The sequence below is a fragment of the Oncorhynchus clarkii genome, unplaced genomic scaffold (genome assembly GCF_045791955.1).
Source record: "Oncorhynchus clarkii lewisi isolate Uvic-CL-2024 unplaced genomic scaffold, UVic_Ocla_1.0 unplaced_contig_13370_pilon_pilon, whole genome shotgun sequence".
NCBI classification, from domain to species: Eukaryota; Metazoa; Chordata; class Actinopteri; order Salmoniformes; family Salmonidae; genus Oncorhynchus; species Oncorhynchus clarkii.
The window spans coordinates 23,828-39,428 of record NW_027259154.1 but is presented as its reverse complement, the minus strand read 5'-3'; the positions used below and the strand labels follow the sequence as shown (position 1 = coordinate 39,428).

The window sequence follows — 15,601 nt, the reverse complement described above, 5'->3', positions numbered from 1 at the left end:
GTATACTCTCTCTCTCTGGGTTGAAGAGGTGATAAATAGGTATACTCTCTCTCTGGGTTGAAGAGGTGATAAATAGGTATACTCTTTCTCTGGGTTGAAGAGGTGATAAATAGGTATACTCTCTCTCTCTGGACTGAAGAGGTGATAAATAGGTATACTCTCTCTCTCTCTGGGTTGAAGAGGTGATAAATAGGTATACTCTCTCTCTCTGGGTTGAAGAGGTGATAAATAGGTATACTCTCTCTCTCTCTCTGGGTTGAAGAGGTGATAAATAGGTATACTCTCTCTCTCTGGGTTGAAGAGGTGATAAATAGGTATACTCTCTCTCTCTGGGCTGAAGAGGTGATAAATAGGTATACTCTCTCTCTCTGGGTGGAAGAGGTGATAAATAGGTATACTCTCTCTCTCTGGGTTGAAGAGGTGATAAATAGGTATACTCTCTCTCTCTGGGCTGAAGAGGTGATAAATAGGTATACTCTCTCTCTCTCTCTGGGTTGAAGAGGTGATAAATAGGCATACTCTCTCTCTCTGGGTTGAAGAGGTGATAAATAGGTATACTCTCTCTCTCTCTGGGTTGAAGAGGTGATAAATAGGTATACTCTCTCTCTCTCTGGGTTGAAGAGGTGATAAATAGGTATACTCTCTCTCTCTGGGCTGAAGAGGTGATAAATAGGTATACTCTCTCTGGGTTGAAGAGGTGATAAATAGGTATACTCTCTCTCTCTCTGGGTTGAAGAGGTGATAAATAGGTATACTCTCTCTCTCTGAAGAGGTGATAAATAGGTATACTCTCTCTCTCTGGGCTGAAGAGGTGATAAATAGGTATACTCTCTCTGGGTTGAAGAGGTGATAAATAGGTATACTCTCTCTCTCTCTGGGTTGAAGATGTGATAAATAGGTATACTCTCTCTCTCTCTCTCTGGGCTGAAGAGGTGATAAATAGGTATACTCTCTCTCTGGGTTGAAGAGGTGATAAATAGGTATACTCTCTCTCTCTCTGGGCTGAAAAGGTGATAAATAGGTATACTCTCTCTCTCTGGGTTTAAGAGGTGATAAATAGGTATACTCTCTCTGGGTTGAAGAGGTGATAAATAGGTATACTCTCTCTGGGTTGAAGAGGTGATAAATAGGTATACTCTCTCTGGGTTGAAGAGGTGATAAATAGGTATACTCTCTCTCTCTGGGCTGAAGAGGTGATAAATAGGTATACTCTCTCTGGGTTGAAGAGGTGATAAATAGGTATACTCTCTCTCTCTCTGGGCTGAAAAGGTGATACATAGGTATACTCTCTCTCTCTGGGTTGAAGAGGTGATAAATAGGTATACTCTCTCTGGGTTGAAGAGGTGATAAATAGGTATACTCTCTCTCTCTGGGTTGAAGAGGTGATAAATAGGTATACTCTCTCTCTCTGGGTTGAAGAGGTGATAAATAGGTATACTCTCTCTCTCTCTCTGGGTTGAAGAGGTGATAAATAGGTATACTCTCTCTCTCTGGGTTGAAGAGGTGATAAATAGGTATACTCTCTCTGGGCTGAAGAGATGATCAATAGGTATACTCTCTCTCTCTGGGTTGAAGAGGTGATAAATAGGTATACTCTCTCTCTCTCTCTGGGCTGAAGAGGTGATAAATAGGTATACTCTCTCTCTCTGGGCTGAAGAGGTGATAAATAGGTATACTCTCTCTCTCTGGGTTGAAGAGGTGATAAATAGGTATACTCTCTCTGGGTTGAAGAGGTGATAAATAGGTATACTCTCTCTCTCTCTCTGGGTTGAAGAGGTGATAAATAGGTATACTCTCTCTCTCTCTGGGTTGAAGAGGTGATAAATAGGTATACTCTCTCTCTCTGGGTTGAAGAGGTGATAAATAGGTATACTCTCTCTCTCTCTGGGTTGAAGAGGTGATAAATAGGTATACTCTCTCTCTCTGGGTTGAAGAGGTGATAAATAGGTATACTCTCTCTCTCTGGGTTGAAGAGGTGATAAATAGGTATACTCTCTCTCTCTCTGGGTTGAAGAGGTGATAAATAGGTATACTCTCTCTGGGTTGAAGAGGTGATAAATAGGTATACTTTCTCTCTCTGGGCTGGAGAGGTGATACATAGGTATACTCTCTCTCTCTGGGTTGAAGAGGTGATAAATAGGTATACTCTCTCTCTGGGTTGAAGAGGTGATAAATAGGTATACTCTCTCTGGGTTGAAGAGGTGATAAATAGGTATACTCTCTCTCTCTGGGCTGAAGAGGTGATAAATAGGTAGGTATACTCTCTCTCTCTCTGGGTTGAAGAGGTGATAAATAGGTATACTCTCTCTCTCTGGGTTGAAGAGGTGATAAATAGGTATACTCTCTCTCTCTCTCTGGGTTGAAGAGGTGATAAATAGGTATACTCTCTCTCTCTGGGTTGAAGAGGTGATAAATAGGTATACTCTCTCTGGGTTGAAGAGGTGATAAATAGGTATACTCTCTCTCTCTGGGTTGAAGAGGTGATAAATAGGTATACTCTCTCTCTCTGGGCTGAAGAGGTGATAAATAGGTATACTCTCTCTCTCTGGGCTGAAGAGGTGATAAATAGGTATACTCTCTCTCTCTGGGCTGAAGAGGTGATAAATAGGTATACTCTCTCTCTCTGGGTTGAAAAGGTGATAAATAGGTAGGTATACTCTCTCTCTCTGGGCTGAAGAGGTGATAAATAGGTATACTCTCTCTCTCTGGGTTGAAAAGGTGATAAATAGGTATACTCTCTCTGGGTTGAAGAGGTGATAAATAGGTATACTCTCTCTCTCTGGGTTGAAAAGGTGATAAATAGGTATACTCTCTCTGGGCTGAAGAGGTGATAAATAGGTATACTCTCTCTCTCTGGGTTGAAGAGGTGATAAATAGGTATACTCTCTCTCTCTCTCTGGGTTGAAGAGGTGATAAATAGGTATACTCTCTCTCTCTCTGGGTTGAAGAGGTGATAAATAGGTATACTCTCTCTCTCTGGGTTGAAGAGGTGATAAATAGGTATACTCTCTCTCTCTGGGTTGAAGAGGTGATAAATAGGTATACTCTCTCTCTCTGGGTTGAAGAGGTGATAAATAGGTATACTCTCTCTGGGTTGAAGAGGTGATAAATAGGTATACTCTCTCTCTCTCTGGGTTGAAGAGGTGATAAATAGGTATACTCTCTCTCTCTCTCTGGGTTGAAGAGGTGATAAATAGGTATACTCTCTCTGGGTTGAAGAGGTGATAAATAGGTATACTCTCTCTCTCTGGGTTGAAGAGGTGATAAATAGGTATACTCTCTCTCTCTCTCTGGGTTGAAGAGGTGATAAATAGGTATACTCTCTCTCTCTGGGTTGAAGAGGTGATAAATAGGTATACTCTCTCTCTCTGGGTTGAAGAGGTGATAAATAGGTATACTCTATAAGGTTGTAAGGTAACAAAATGTGGAAAAATGTCTTGGGGGTCTGAATACTTTCCGAAGGCATTGTATGACTTCATGACTGCCCCTCGCAAAACAAAATGGCAGTCAGGGTGAAATATAACTGCAGTATGCTGTGTCAAACATTAAATTCAAGAGGTTTAAGGTTAGAATCAAGAAATGCAAAAACTCCATTCATCTATATATAGAGAGCAATATCCCCAGAATATAATGAACAACAGAGGGTTTATACTTGTATGCCAACGTATTAAAGTTCATAATCAAAACACAAACTGTGTTGTATTCATCATTTGCCGTGACGTTACTATCATTAATCTAATGACTGTTATTTATTTGATCAAACTATATTGAATTGATACTCAATTATATTAATCATGAAACAATTAACTCATTAGGATTTTGGGGCACCACGGGAACAGTTGTTTAATGAGTTACCGTCTCCCGAATTATCTCAAGAATATATAGATATCATAACAGTAACTCATTTAATCATTTCCTCATATCAGTATCATTGTGAACGTTGTTGACTTCTTGAAATCGGTACAAACCCAAGTCTCAATGATAATTTCCGTACCACACAAATTTATTTGAGTATTTATTTACTAACAAATGAAATGATAACATAGGATACACAAACATGGTATAGGTTATTGATTGGAAACTTAATACGACGACAACAAGTCCCTAGCGGACTAACACAATATGACACTTGTTACACAAGATGGAGAGTTAGAGAAAGAAAGAGACGCAACACTTGGATACATTTGGGAACTACGCCCACAGTATAGAATCTTAATGTCTTGCCCCAAACTGCCGCTCTTCTAGGTAAGACGTAACGCATGTATTTACGCGCTGAAGGTCTCTGTCGGGTATCACTGTTGGGCCCTTCGTGGGCCGGGTTCTCGCTTGATGAGGAGGGTTCAGTTGAGCCTTCTCTCTGTTGGGCCCTTCGTGGGCCGGGTTCCCGCTTGATGAGGAGGGTTCAGTTGGGCCTTCTCTCTGTTGGGCCCTTCGTGGGCCTGGTTCCCGCTTGATGAGGAGGGTTCAGTTGGGCCTTCTCTCTGTTGGGCCCTTCGTGGGCCGGGTTCCCGCTTGATGAGGAGGGTTCAGTTGGGCCTTCTCTCTGTTGGGCTCTTCGTGGGCCGGGTTCCCACTTGATGAGGAGGGTTCAGTTGGGCCTTCTCTCTGTTGGGCCCTTCGTGGGCCGGGTTCTCACTTGATGAGGAGGTTCCTTCTTATTTCGGCTGGCCTTCTCCGGTCGTTCTCAGCTCTGATTTGTCCACAAAATGTCACAATGTCCTTCTTCTTAGTTGTCTGATTACATTGCACTCATTCTGGAAGAGTGGGGTCCTGAGGACGGCTAATCAGCCATGACGATGATCTCAGAGTGGTGTCCTGAGGACACTAAGAACAGCTAGTTAACCGTAGCATTGATTGTTAAGAGGTTCCATTGTCTTCTTCGTGTGTTGCGTTTTGCACTGGGGGGGGGGGGGGGGGGGGGGGGGGGGTCGTGACTAATCGTAGACCGCAGCTACAGCTCGTGGTCCTCCTAGTCTGATATGATCATTCTTAACTCAATATTTTTATACCGGAGAAAAACGGAGGCATTTTTCGTCATTCTGACCCGTTCTCCGGGCTCCCTGGGGCGTGGCTAGTTACGAGGCAAGTTATCAGAATTACTATCTCGTTAGAGTACTAAAATCACAATCCTATCATCACAAAAACACATTCTCTTTATCCTTGATATTTTCTACACAACGTAAAGAATGTAAACCTGATATACACAGTGTGAAAGCTCTTGAAGTTAATGCTTTCATTAAAACCTATTTATAACCATTTTAATGACATCACAAAATAGACATCACATTTTCCATATTCCATCTCTCATCGTTCCCAACATTCGGATGTTGGAATATATTGTCCCAGTGTCCATTGTTTGATGTTGAAGTTTTTTGGGTCGTCTAAGAATCTCTCGGTAACAAAGAGACATTCCAGTCGCCCAAATTAGACCCCAAAAGGAATAGTCTGCAAAAGGAATAGTCTGCAATTTACAATCGATGGTGAGGTGTCATAAAACCCCCATATCCCTCCCTCCCTCTATTGGACGCTGATCCACTGTAACCTGATCCTCGGATCCTCACAGGAGTCATGGCAACAGTGTATCTGGAGAGAGAGAGAGCCATGATTCCGTGTAACAGAGTATGTTAGACATCGTTGGATCCTCACAGGAGAGTCATGTCAGTCTCCAGATGAAAACTAAGACAAAAAAAGTAGGTCTATTTCAATAATGATTTCATTTGGCAGAAAAAAAAAGAAAAAGAACATTCTCAGGTCAAAAACACAAGTCGGAACACAGCCTCTCTATTCTCTCATGTGTTTTCAGGTCCTCTGACTGGGAAAATGTCTTTCCACACTGAGAGCAGTGGTATGTCTTCTCCTCCTGTGTATGTATTATTTCATGCTTATTCAGATGCCTTAACCGGTTAAATCTCTGTCCACACAGGGAGCAGCGGTAGGGCTTATCCCCTCCTATGTGTGTCCTGTCATGCACATTCAGGGCCTCTAACTTGGTAAAACTCATTCCACACAGGGAGCAGCGGTAGAGCTTTTCGTGTGTGTGTGTCCTCTCATGGAGTTTCAAAGTCGTTAACCACCTAAAACTCTTTTCACACTGGGAACAGTGGTTGGGCTTTTCTCCTGTATGTATTCTCTCATGTGATTTCAGGTGTAGTAATCGGGTAAAACTTTTTCCACAGTAGGAGCAGTGGTGTCGTCTCGCTGGTTTGGGTGTCACTGGGTCTGGTTCCCCTGAAGGACTCTTCCCGCTGTCAGAGTGAGAGTCTGGTCCCTCTCCTGCCAAAGACAAACAGATTATTTAGTTAAATACTTAGAGACCCGAATAAAACTTCTACATGATAAAACTGTCTCCATGTTAGAGGAGGAGCCTGGTGAAGAGCTCCGATCTGAGTAACTGACTGATGCTGCCCCCTCTGTGACATCGCTGCCCCCTCTGTGACATCGCTGCTCCCTCTGTGACATCGCTGCCCCCTCTGTGACATCGCTGCCCCCTCTGTGACATCGCTGCCCCCTCTGTGACATCGCTGCCCCCTCTGTGACATCGCTGCCCCCTCTGTGACATCGCTGCTCCCTCTGTGACATCGCTGCTCCCTCTGTGACATCGCTGCCTCCTCTGTGACGTCGCTAAACCCTCTGTGACGTCGCTGCTCCCTCTGTGACATCGCTGCCCCCTCTGTGACATCGCTGCCCCCTCTGTGACGTCGTTGCTCCCTCTGTGACATCGCTGCTCCCTCTGTGACATCGCTGCTCCCTCTGTGACATCGCTGCTCCCTCTGTGACATCGCTGCTCCCTCTGTGACATCGCTGCTCCCTCTGTGACATCTCTGCCCCCTCTGTGACGTCGCTAACTCCTCTGTGATGTCGCTACACCCTCTGTGACGTCGCTGCTCCCTCTGTGACATCACTGCCCCCTCTGTGACATCGCTGCTCCCTCTGTGACATCTCTGCCCCCTCCTTTTAAACTACTGCCCAGCCTTTCCGAACTGTCTGACTGAACAACACATCATCTGAATCTGTGGAAGACCATCACTACTATTGTTATACTATCAGGTTTAGTCTAGTTAACACCTTATCATCTGAAGCTGTGGTAGACCATCACTACTATTGTTATACTATCAGGTTTAGTCTAGTTAACACCTTATCATCTGAAGCTGTGGTAGACCATCACTACTATTGTTATACTATCAGGTTTAGTCTAGTTAACACCTTATCATCTGAAGCTGTGGTAGACCATCACTACTATTGTTATACTATCAGGTTTAGTCTAGTTAACACCTTATCATCTGAAGCTGTGGTAGACCATCACCAAGAGGGCCCTCCACCAATAAAATGGATTGATCATGCTGTTTAATCAGCTTATTGATATGCCACACCTGTGGATGGATTATCTTGGCAAAGGAGAAATGCTCACTAACAGAATGACTGCCCATTAACTTCAAGGAGGGGCCCATGTGGTTCTGGTGTTAAAAAGACTTGGTGGCTTTAATAACACAGGACAGTAGATCTCCAGGAAGAGGGTTGGACTGAACCTACAGGACAGTAGATCTCCAGGAAGAGGATTGGGCTGAATCTACAGGACAGTAGATCTCCAGGAAGAGGATTGGGCTGAACCTACAGGACGAGAGTTGAACCTACAGGACAGCAGATCTCCAGGAAGAGGGTTGGACTGAACCTACAGGACGAGAGTTGAACCTAAAGGACAGCAGATCTCCAGGAAGAGGGTTGGACTGAAAACCTACAGGACAGTAGATCTCCAGGAAGAGGGTTGGACTGAACCTACAGGACAGTAGATCTCCAGGAAGAGGGTTGGGCTGAAAACCCACAGGACAGTAGATCTCCAGGAAGAGGGTTGGGCTGAAACCCCACAGGACAGTAGATCTCCAGGAAGAGGGTTGGGCTGAAAACCCACAGGACAGTAGATCTCCAGGAAGAGGGTTGGACTGAAAACCCTCAGGGACAGTAGATCTCCAGGAAGAGGGTTGGACTGAAAACCCTCAGGGACAGTAGATCTCCAGGAAGAAGGTTGGGCTGAAAACCTACAGGACAGTAGATCTCCAGGAAGAGGGTTGGGCTGAAAACCCTCAGGACAGTAGATCTCCAGGAAGAGGGTTGGGCAGCACAGGCTTAGATTACAGACATCATTGTGCTGCTTTATTTCCAGACCTTTCCAAGGCCTTCAACACTGTTGACCATCACATGGGTTTTCTCTTTGTCATTATGGGGTATTGTGATGTCATTATGGGGTATTGTGATGTCATTATGGGGTATTGTGATGTTTTTTTTAGATCTTGCCTCTCCCTAAACAGCAGAAATCAGATTGTACAGTCAACTGTTCCTGACAGTTGTTGATTATGGTGACACCATTTCCCAGAATGCAGCAGTCACTACCCTTAAACATTTGGATGCCATCTACCATACAGCACCACTTCTCTTATCACTGGTGACAGTTCTGATACTCACCACTGCATCTTGTATCAAAAGGTTGGCTGGTCCCTTGGTATTGGAAAGGCTTTTCCCCTGCGTGTATCCTCTGATGCTTCTTCAGGCTCCTTAACCAGGCAAAACTCTTTTCACACTGGGAACATTGGAAAGGCTTTTCTCCTGAGTGTATCTTCTCATGCCGATTTAGATTCCCTAAACAGGTAAAACTCTTTCCACACTGGGAACATTGGAAAGGCTTTTCTCCTGTGTGTTTTTTCTCATGCCGTTTTAGGTCCCCTGAGAGGGAGAATCTCATTCCACATTGGGAGCAGTGATGTCGTCTCCCTGGTTTGGGTGTCACTGGGTCTGGTCCCCCTGAAGGACTCTTTCCGCTGTCAGAGTGGGAGTCTGGTCTCTCTCCTGCCAAAGACAGATTATTTAGTTAAATACTTAGAGACCTGAAGAAAACTTCTACATGATAAAACTTGCTCCCTCTGTGACATCGCTGCTCCCTCTGTGACATCGCTGCCCCCTCTGTGACATCGCTGCCCCCTTTGTGACATCGCTGCCCCCTCTGTGACATCGCTGCCCCCTCTGTGACATCGCTGCCCCCTCTGTGACATCGCTGCTCCCTCTGTGACATCGCTGCCCCCTCTGTGACATCGCTGCCCCCTCTGTGACATCGCTGCTCCTTCTGTGACATCGCTGATCCCTCCTTTTAAACTACTGCCCAGCCTTTCTGAACTGTCTGACTGAACAACACCGTATCATCTGAAGCTGTGGAAGACCATCACCAAGACCTGCCAGATCTCTACATGTGTTTTGTTAGTTTTTACAGTCTGAGATGGTCTTTGTGATGAAAAGTGTTGTATATAAAACAATAATTACTACTAATGTTATACTATCAGGTTTAGTCCCCCAATCACCTCATGAATTTAAATAATGTATTACTCTGCCATTTTTTTCAGTCCTTGATTTTCCCTCAATACGTCTAAATAATGATATATATATATATATATATATAATGGAGTGTCATTGTTACAATCTTAATTTCACCTAGAGGACTGACATTTACCCACTCTGGGTTTTGCCCACTAGATGCCGCTGTTCCTGCTATTGCCACAAGTTTTTTTTATAAATTTTGCTGTGTTTATTAAATGGATCACAACAATTTCTTTCCAACTTTGGGTAGAAAACCAATAGCTTTTTTCTCACGATTAAAATATATTGTCCTCTGATTCAGTCCTCCATGAAAGCAATTTAGTCCTTCTCTGGCATGTGGATTATTCCCTTCAAAGAAGTGATCTGGATTAGTTAAAACCATTCCTGGTTGGTGGGGTGGTGGTGTGGACTGATACTGTATACTGGTTGGTGGGGTGGTGTGGACTGATACTGTATACTGGAAACTGCATCTAACGGCTATCTAAGCTCCATTCATGTAGATCAGGTTGTCAGTCCTGTGGTATTATTGATCAGGTCGTCATTCCTGTGGTATTATTGATCAGGTTGTCATACCTGTGGTATTTTTGATCAGGTTGTCATACCTGTGGTATTATTGATCAGGTTGTCATTCCTGTGGTATTATTGATCAGGTTGTCATTCCTGTGGTATTATTGATCAGGTTGTCATTCCTGTGGTATTATTGATCAGGTTGTCATACCTGTGGTATTATTGATCAGGTTGTCATTCCTGTGGTATTATTGATCAGGTTGTCATTCCTGTGGTATTATTGATCAGGTTGTCATTCCTGTGGTATTATTGATCAGGTTGTCATTCCTGTGGTATTATTGATCAGGTTGTCATTCCTGTGGTATTATTGATCAGGTTGTCATTCCTGTGGTATTATTGATCAGGTTGTCATTCCTGTGGTATTATTGATCAGGTTGTCATTCCTGTGGTATTATTGATCAGGTTGCCATACCTGTGGTATTATTGATCAGGTTGTCATTCCTGTGGTATTATTGATCAGGTTGTCATTCCTGTGGTATTATTGATCAGGTTGTCATTCCTGTGGTATTATTGATCAGGTTGTCATTCCTGTGGTATTATTGATCAGGTTGTCATTCCTGTGGTATTATTGATCAGGTTGTCATACCTGTGGTATTATTGATCAGGTTGTCATTCCTGTGGTATTATTGATCAGGTTGTCATACCTGTGGTATTATTGATCAGGTTGTCATTCCTGTGGTATTATTGATCAGGTTGTCATTCCTGTGGTATTATTGATCAGGTTGCCATACCTGTGGTATTATTGATCAGGTTGTCATTCCTGTGGTATTATTGATCAGGTTGTCATTCCTGTGGTATTATTGATCAGGTTGCCATACCTGTGGTATTATTGATCAGGTTGTCATTCCTGTGGTATTATTGATCAGGTTGTCATTCCTGTGGTATACAGGCTTTATTGCTTAAACTATTACCCTACGTATTTACCTGGACAGGGAAGATAACAGTTTAATGTGGCTCTGTGTTCCCCTACGTATTTATCTAGACAGGGAAGATAACAGTTTAATGTGGCTCTGTGTTCCCCTACGTATTTATCTAGACAGGGAAGATAACAGTTTAATGTGGCTCTGTGTTACCCTACGTATTTATCTAGACAGGGAAGATAACAGTTTAATGTGGCTCTATACTCCCCTACGTATTTATCTAGACAGGGAAGATAACAGTTTAATGTGGCTCTGTGTTCCCCTACGTATTTATCTAGACAGGGAAGATAACAGTTTAATGTGGCTCTGTGTTCCCCTACGTATTTATCTGGACAGGGAAGATAACAGTTTAATGTGGCTCTGTGTTCCCCTACGTATTTATCTGGACAGGGAAGATAACAGTTTAATGTGGCTCTGTGTTCCCCTATGTATTTATCTAGACAGGGAAGATAACAGTTTAATGTGGCTCTGTGTTCCCCTATGTATTTATCTAGACAGGGAAGATAACAGTTTAATGTGGCTCTATACTCCCCTACGTATTTATCTAGACAGGGAAGATAACAGTTTAATGTGGCTCTATACTCCCCTACGTATTTATCTAGACAGGGAAGATAACAGTTTAATGTGGCTCTGTGTTCCCCTACGTATTTATCTAGACAGGGAAGATAACAGTTTAATGTGGCTCTGTATTCCAGCATTTTAGATTTGAGATCAAATGTTTCATATGAGACAAAGGAACAGAATGTCACCTTTTAGTTGAGGGTATATTCATACATATCAGTTTTACCATTTAGAAATAAAATATCTAGTCCCTACATTTGAATGCCTCATAAGTAATTGGACAAAATTAATTTCTATGTGTATTAAAATATTTGATCCCATATTCCTAGAACACGATGACTACATCAAGCTTGTGACTCTACAAACTTGTTGGATACATTTGCAGTTTGTTTTGTTTGTGTTTCAGATGATGTTGTTCCCAACAGAAATGAATGGTGTTGGGCTCTGAGAATATGAAAGATACTTATTCATGAACATGAGGGGAGAGATGGTGATGTATAACGTTTACATTATATCAGGGATCCTATTGGAAGACTGAGTGCAGGGAAGAGATCACATGTGGCAGACATTGATAAGGGGAGAGAGGGTGATGTATAACGTTTACATTATATCAGGGATCCTATTGGAAGACTGAGTGCAGGGAAGAGATCACATGTGGCAGACATTGATAAGGGGAGAGAGGGTGATGTATAACGTTTACATTATATCAGGGATCCTATTGGAAGACTGAGTGCAGGGAAGAGATCACATGTGGCAGACATTGATAAGGGGAGAGAGGGTGATGTATAACGTTTACATTATATCAGGGATCCTATTGGAAGACTGAGTGCAGGGAGGTGATCACATTGATAAGAGGAGAGAGGGTGATGTATAACGTTTACATTATATCAGGGATCCTATTGGACGACTGAGTGCAGGGAAGCAATCACATGTGGCAGACATTGATAAGGGGAGAGAGCCATGGGTTAGTGATGAAGGGGGGGTTCGAGGTCAGGCCATGTTAAGGGAGGAAGAAAAGTGTGTAGCCCGTATTATTTAGTGTCCAGTAAAGTGCAGTAAAGTCCAGTAAAGTGCAGTAAAGTCCAGTAAAGTGCAGTAAAGTCCAGTAAAGTGCAGTGAAGTCCAGTAAAGTGCAGTAAAGTCCAGTAAAGTGCAGTAAAGTCCAGTAAAGTGCAGTAAAGTCCAGTAAAGTCCAGTAAAGTGCAGTAAAGTCCAGTAAAGTGCAGTAAAGTCCAGTAAAGTGCAGTAAAGTCCAGTAAAGTGCAGTAAAGTCCAGTAAAGTGCAGTAAAGTCCAGTAAAGTGCAGTAAAGTCCAGTAAAGTCCAGTAAAGTGCAGTAAAGTGCAGTAAAGTCCAGTAAAGATACAATGTTTGTACAGATGTGCAGGAGGAGGATTTTTGTCTAATCCAGCTGGATTGATCCTCTGGTTCAGTTTTTTCCGTTGAGTTTTACCTCTGAGAATTAGAACCTAACAACGGTAAATAATGTACTGTGTCATACGAGTCACAGAAACTGTTTCTGAACACTTGTATATTAATGTGGATAATAACATGATGGGTTCGGTAGGTAGCCTAGTGGTTAGAGAGTTGGGCCAGTAACTGAAATGTTGCTGGGTTCCGTAGGTAGCCTAGTGGTTAGAGAGTTGGGCCAGTAACTGAAATGTTGATGGGTTCGGTAGGTAGCCTAGTGGTTAGAGCGTTGGGCCAGTAACTGAAATGTTGATGGGTTCGGTAGGTAGCCTAGTGGTTAGAGAGTTGGGCCAGTAACTGAAATGTTGCTGGGTTCGGTAGGTAGCCTAGTGGTTAGAGCGTTGGGCCAGTAAATTAAATGTTGATGGGTTTGGTAGGTAGCCTAGTGGTTAGAGCGTTGGGCCAGTAACTGAAATGTTGATGGGTTCGGGAGGTAGCCTAGTGGTTAGAGAGTTGGGCCAGTAAATGAAATGTTGCTGGGTTCCGTAGGTAGCCTAGTGGTTAGAGAGTTGGGCCAGTAACTGAAATGTTGCTGGGTTCCGTAGGTAGCCTAGTGGTTAGAGAGTTGGGCCAGTAACTGAAATGTTGCTGGGTTCGGTAGGTAGCCTAGTGGTTAGAGAGTTGGGCCAGTAAATGAAATGTTGATGGGTTCCGTAGGTAGCCTAGTGGTTAGAGAGTTGGGCCAGTAACTGAAATGTTGATGGGTTCGGGAGGTAGCCTAGTGGTTAGAGAGTTGGGCCAGTAAATGAAATGTTGCTGGGTTCGGTAGGTAGCCTAGTGGTTAGAGAGTTGGGCCAGTAACTGAAATGTTGATGGGTTCGGTAGGTAGCCTAGTGGTTAGAGAGTTGGGCCAGTAAATGAAATGTTGCTGGGTTCGGGAGGTAGCCTAGTGGTTAGAGAGTTGGGCCAGTAACTGAAATGTTGATGGGTTCGGGAGGTAGCCTAGTGGTTAGAGAGTTGGGCCAGTAACTGAAATGTTGCTGGGTTCCGTAGGTAGCCTAGTGGTTAGAGAGTTGGGCCAGTAACTGAAATGTTGATGGGTTCGGTAGGTAGCCTAGTGGTTAGAGAGTTGGGCCAGTAAATGAAATGTTGATGGGTTCCGTAGGTAGCCTAGTGGTTAGAGAGTTGGGCCAGTAACTGAAATGTTGATGGGTTCGGGAGGTAGCCTAGTGGTTAGAGAGTTGGGCCAGTAAATGAAATGTTGCTGGGTTCGGTAGGTAGCCTAGTGGTTAGAGAGTTGGGCCAGTAACTGAAATGTTGATGGGTTCGGTAGGTAGCCTAGTGGTTAGAGAGTTGGGCCAGTAAATGAAATGTTGCTGGGTTCGGGAGGTAGCCTAGTGGTTAGAGAGTTGGGCCAGTAACTGAAATGTTGATGGGTTCGGGAGGTAGCCTAGTGGTTAGAGAGTTGGGCCAGTAACTGAAATGTTGCTGGGTTCCGTAGGTAGCCTAGTGGTTAGAGAGTTGGGCCAGTAACTGAAATGTTGCTGGGTTCCGTAGGTAGCCTAGTGGTTAGAGAGTTGGGCCAGTAACTGAAATGTTGCTGGGTCGAATCCCCGAGCTGACAAGGTAAAAATCTGTTGTTCTGCCCTTCTGCCCTTGAACAACCCACTGTTCCCCGGTAGGCTGCCATTGTAAATAATCTGTTCTTTACTGACTTGCCTGGTTAAATAAAATACTTTTTTTTGGGGGGGGGGGGGGGGTAATCATGAATGGATCATGAATAATAATGAGTGAGAAAGGTAGAGCCAGAAATATCATACTGCTTATTGGTTATTAAACGTTTTATATCTCTGCTGTCCTAATAAACAGATAGGGGAGAGTAGCTGAGGGTTTGAACAAATGGAACATCTCTAATTCATAGACAGAGCTGTGGATGCAAGGACCCACCATGAGATCAAAATTATGGTTTTAAACACGTTTTGAGTCAAATACAGTGTTTGTTTACATTTGCATTGTTTACAAGCTTATATTTGGGGTTCTGATGAGGTGCACATTTCAGTGCAATGTCCCTTTGGCTTTAAAACCACACATTAGTTCAACAACTGCAGAGTTTCTGGCCGTGTTTTTAAGACCGTACTCACTGGTGTTAATCAGATCTTCAGTCTCCTCTTCCTTTCCTTCATCTCCCAAAATATCATCCTCTTCTTTGTTCAATGTTACAGCCTCCTCTTCCTCTTTCACTCTAAAATGTTCTTTCTCTTCTTTCAGGACAATGTTCAGCCCCAGAGCTTCTTTCTCCGTCCAGCAGACCGCCTCTTCTTTAACAGGAGGGTAGTCGTTCAGTGAGTTCATGGTCGGGCTAGCTAGCATTAACGATAAGCTTAGTGCTAGACTCAGTATAATCAACACATTTAACAAGCAAATTACTTTAAGTTAAATAGTAGATACGTAAAGAGGATTGTGTTAAAAAATACCGAGATCAATATACAGAAAAATGGTCTAAAGAGCTTGTTTTCGGTTGTATGTTGGCCGCAAGGCTAAAGAGGTGGTTGAATGAGTCAGTATCCGTGTTGTTGAAACAGCTTCCGGTGTCGTGTGGTCCACTAGATATGACGTCACCATCTGAAGGTCGCATATCGCCGTCAGCTGACTGGAATGGGTAACGCAGTTTAGAAAAATATTCACTACATTGTTTATTTATTTAGAGATGAGCAAATATGTTTTGTCTGACTTCTTACAGCCAATACTTTCGTCTATGCAGACGTGTAGCTAGCTACATGTGAA

General features: G+C 43.4%; 1 protein-coding gene across 1 annotated transcript; it reads right to left on the bottom strand.

Moving 5' to 3' along the window:
- Positions 1 to 5,531: 5,531 nt before the first annotated feature.
- On the bottom strand, positions 5,532 to 15,262 carry LOC139399595 (zinc finger protein 544-like). The gene is made up of 3 exons (XM_071144957.1): positions 14,959 to 15,262; positions 8,458 to 8,838; positions 5,532 to 6,273 (listed from the first exon to the last, which is right to left on the bottom strand). The coding sequence occupies exons 1-3, from the start codon at positions 15,185 to 15,187 to the stop codon at positions 5,753 to 5,755; spliced, it is 1,131 nt and encodes a 376-aa protein (XP_071001058.1). The 5' UTR covers positions 15,188 to 15,262; the 3' UTR covers positions 5,532 to 5,752.
- Positions 15,263 to 15,601: the final 339 nt, after the last annotated feature.

Bases quoted from the DNA above. Each gene is read 5' to 3' on its own strand.
- LOC139399595 (XM_071144957.1), bottom strand. From the start codon at position 15,187: ATGCTAGCTAGCCCGACCATGAACTCACTGAACGACTACCCTCCTGTT. The intron at 8,839-14,958 runs GTGAGTACGGTC...TGTCTTTGGCAG, and splicing joins TGAAGATCTGATTAACACCA to GAGAGAGACCAGACTCCCAC. The intron at 6,274-8,457 runs GTGAGTATCAGA...TGTCTTTGGCAG, and splicing joins TTTTGATACAAGATGCAGTG to GAGAGGGACCAGACTCTCAC.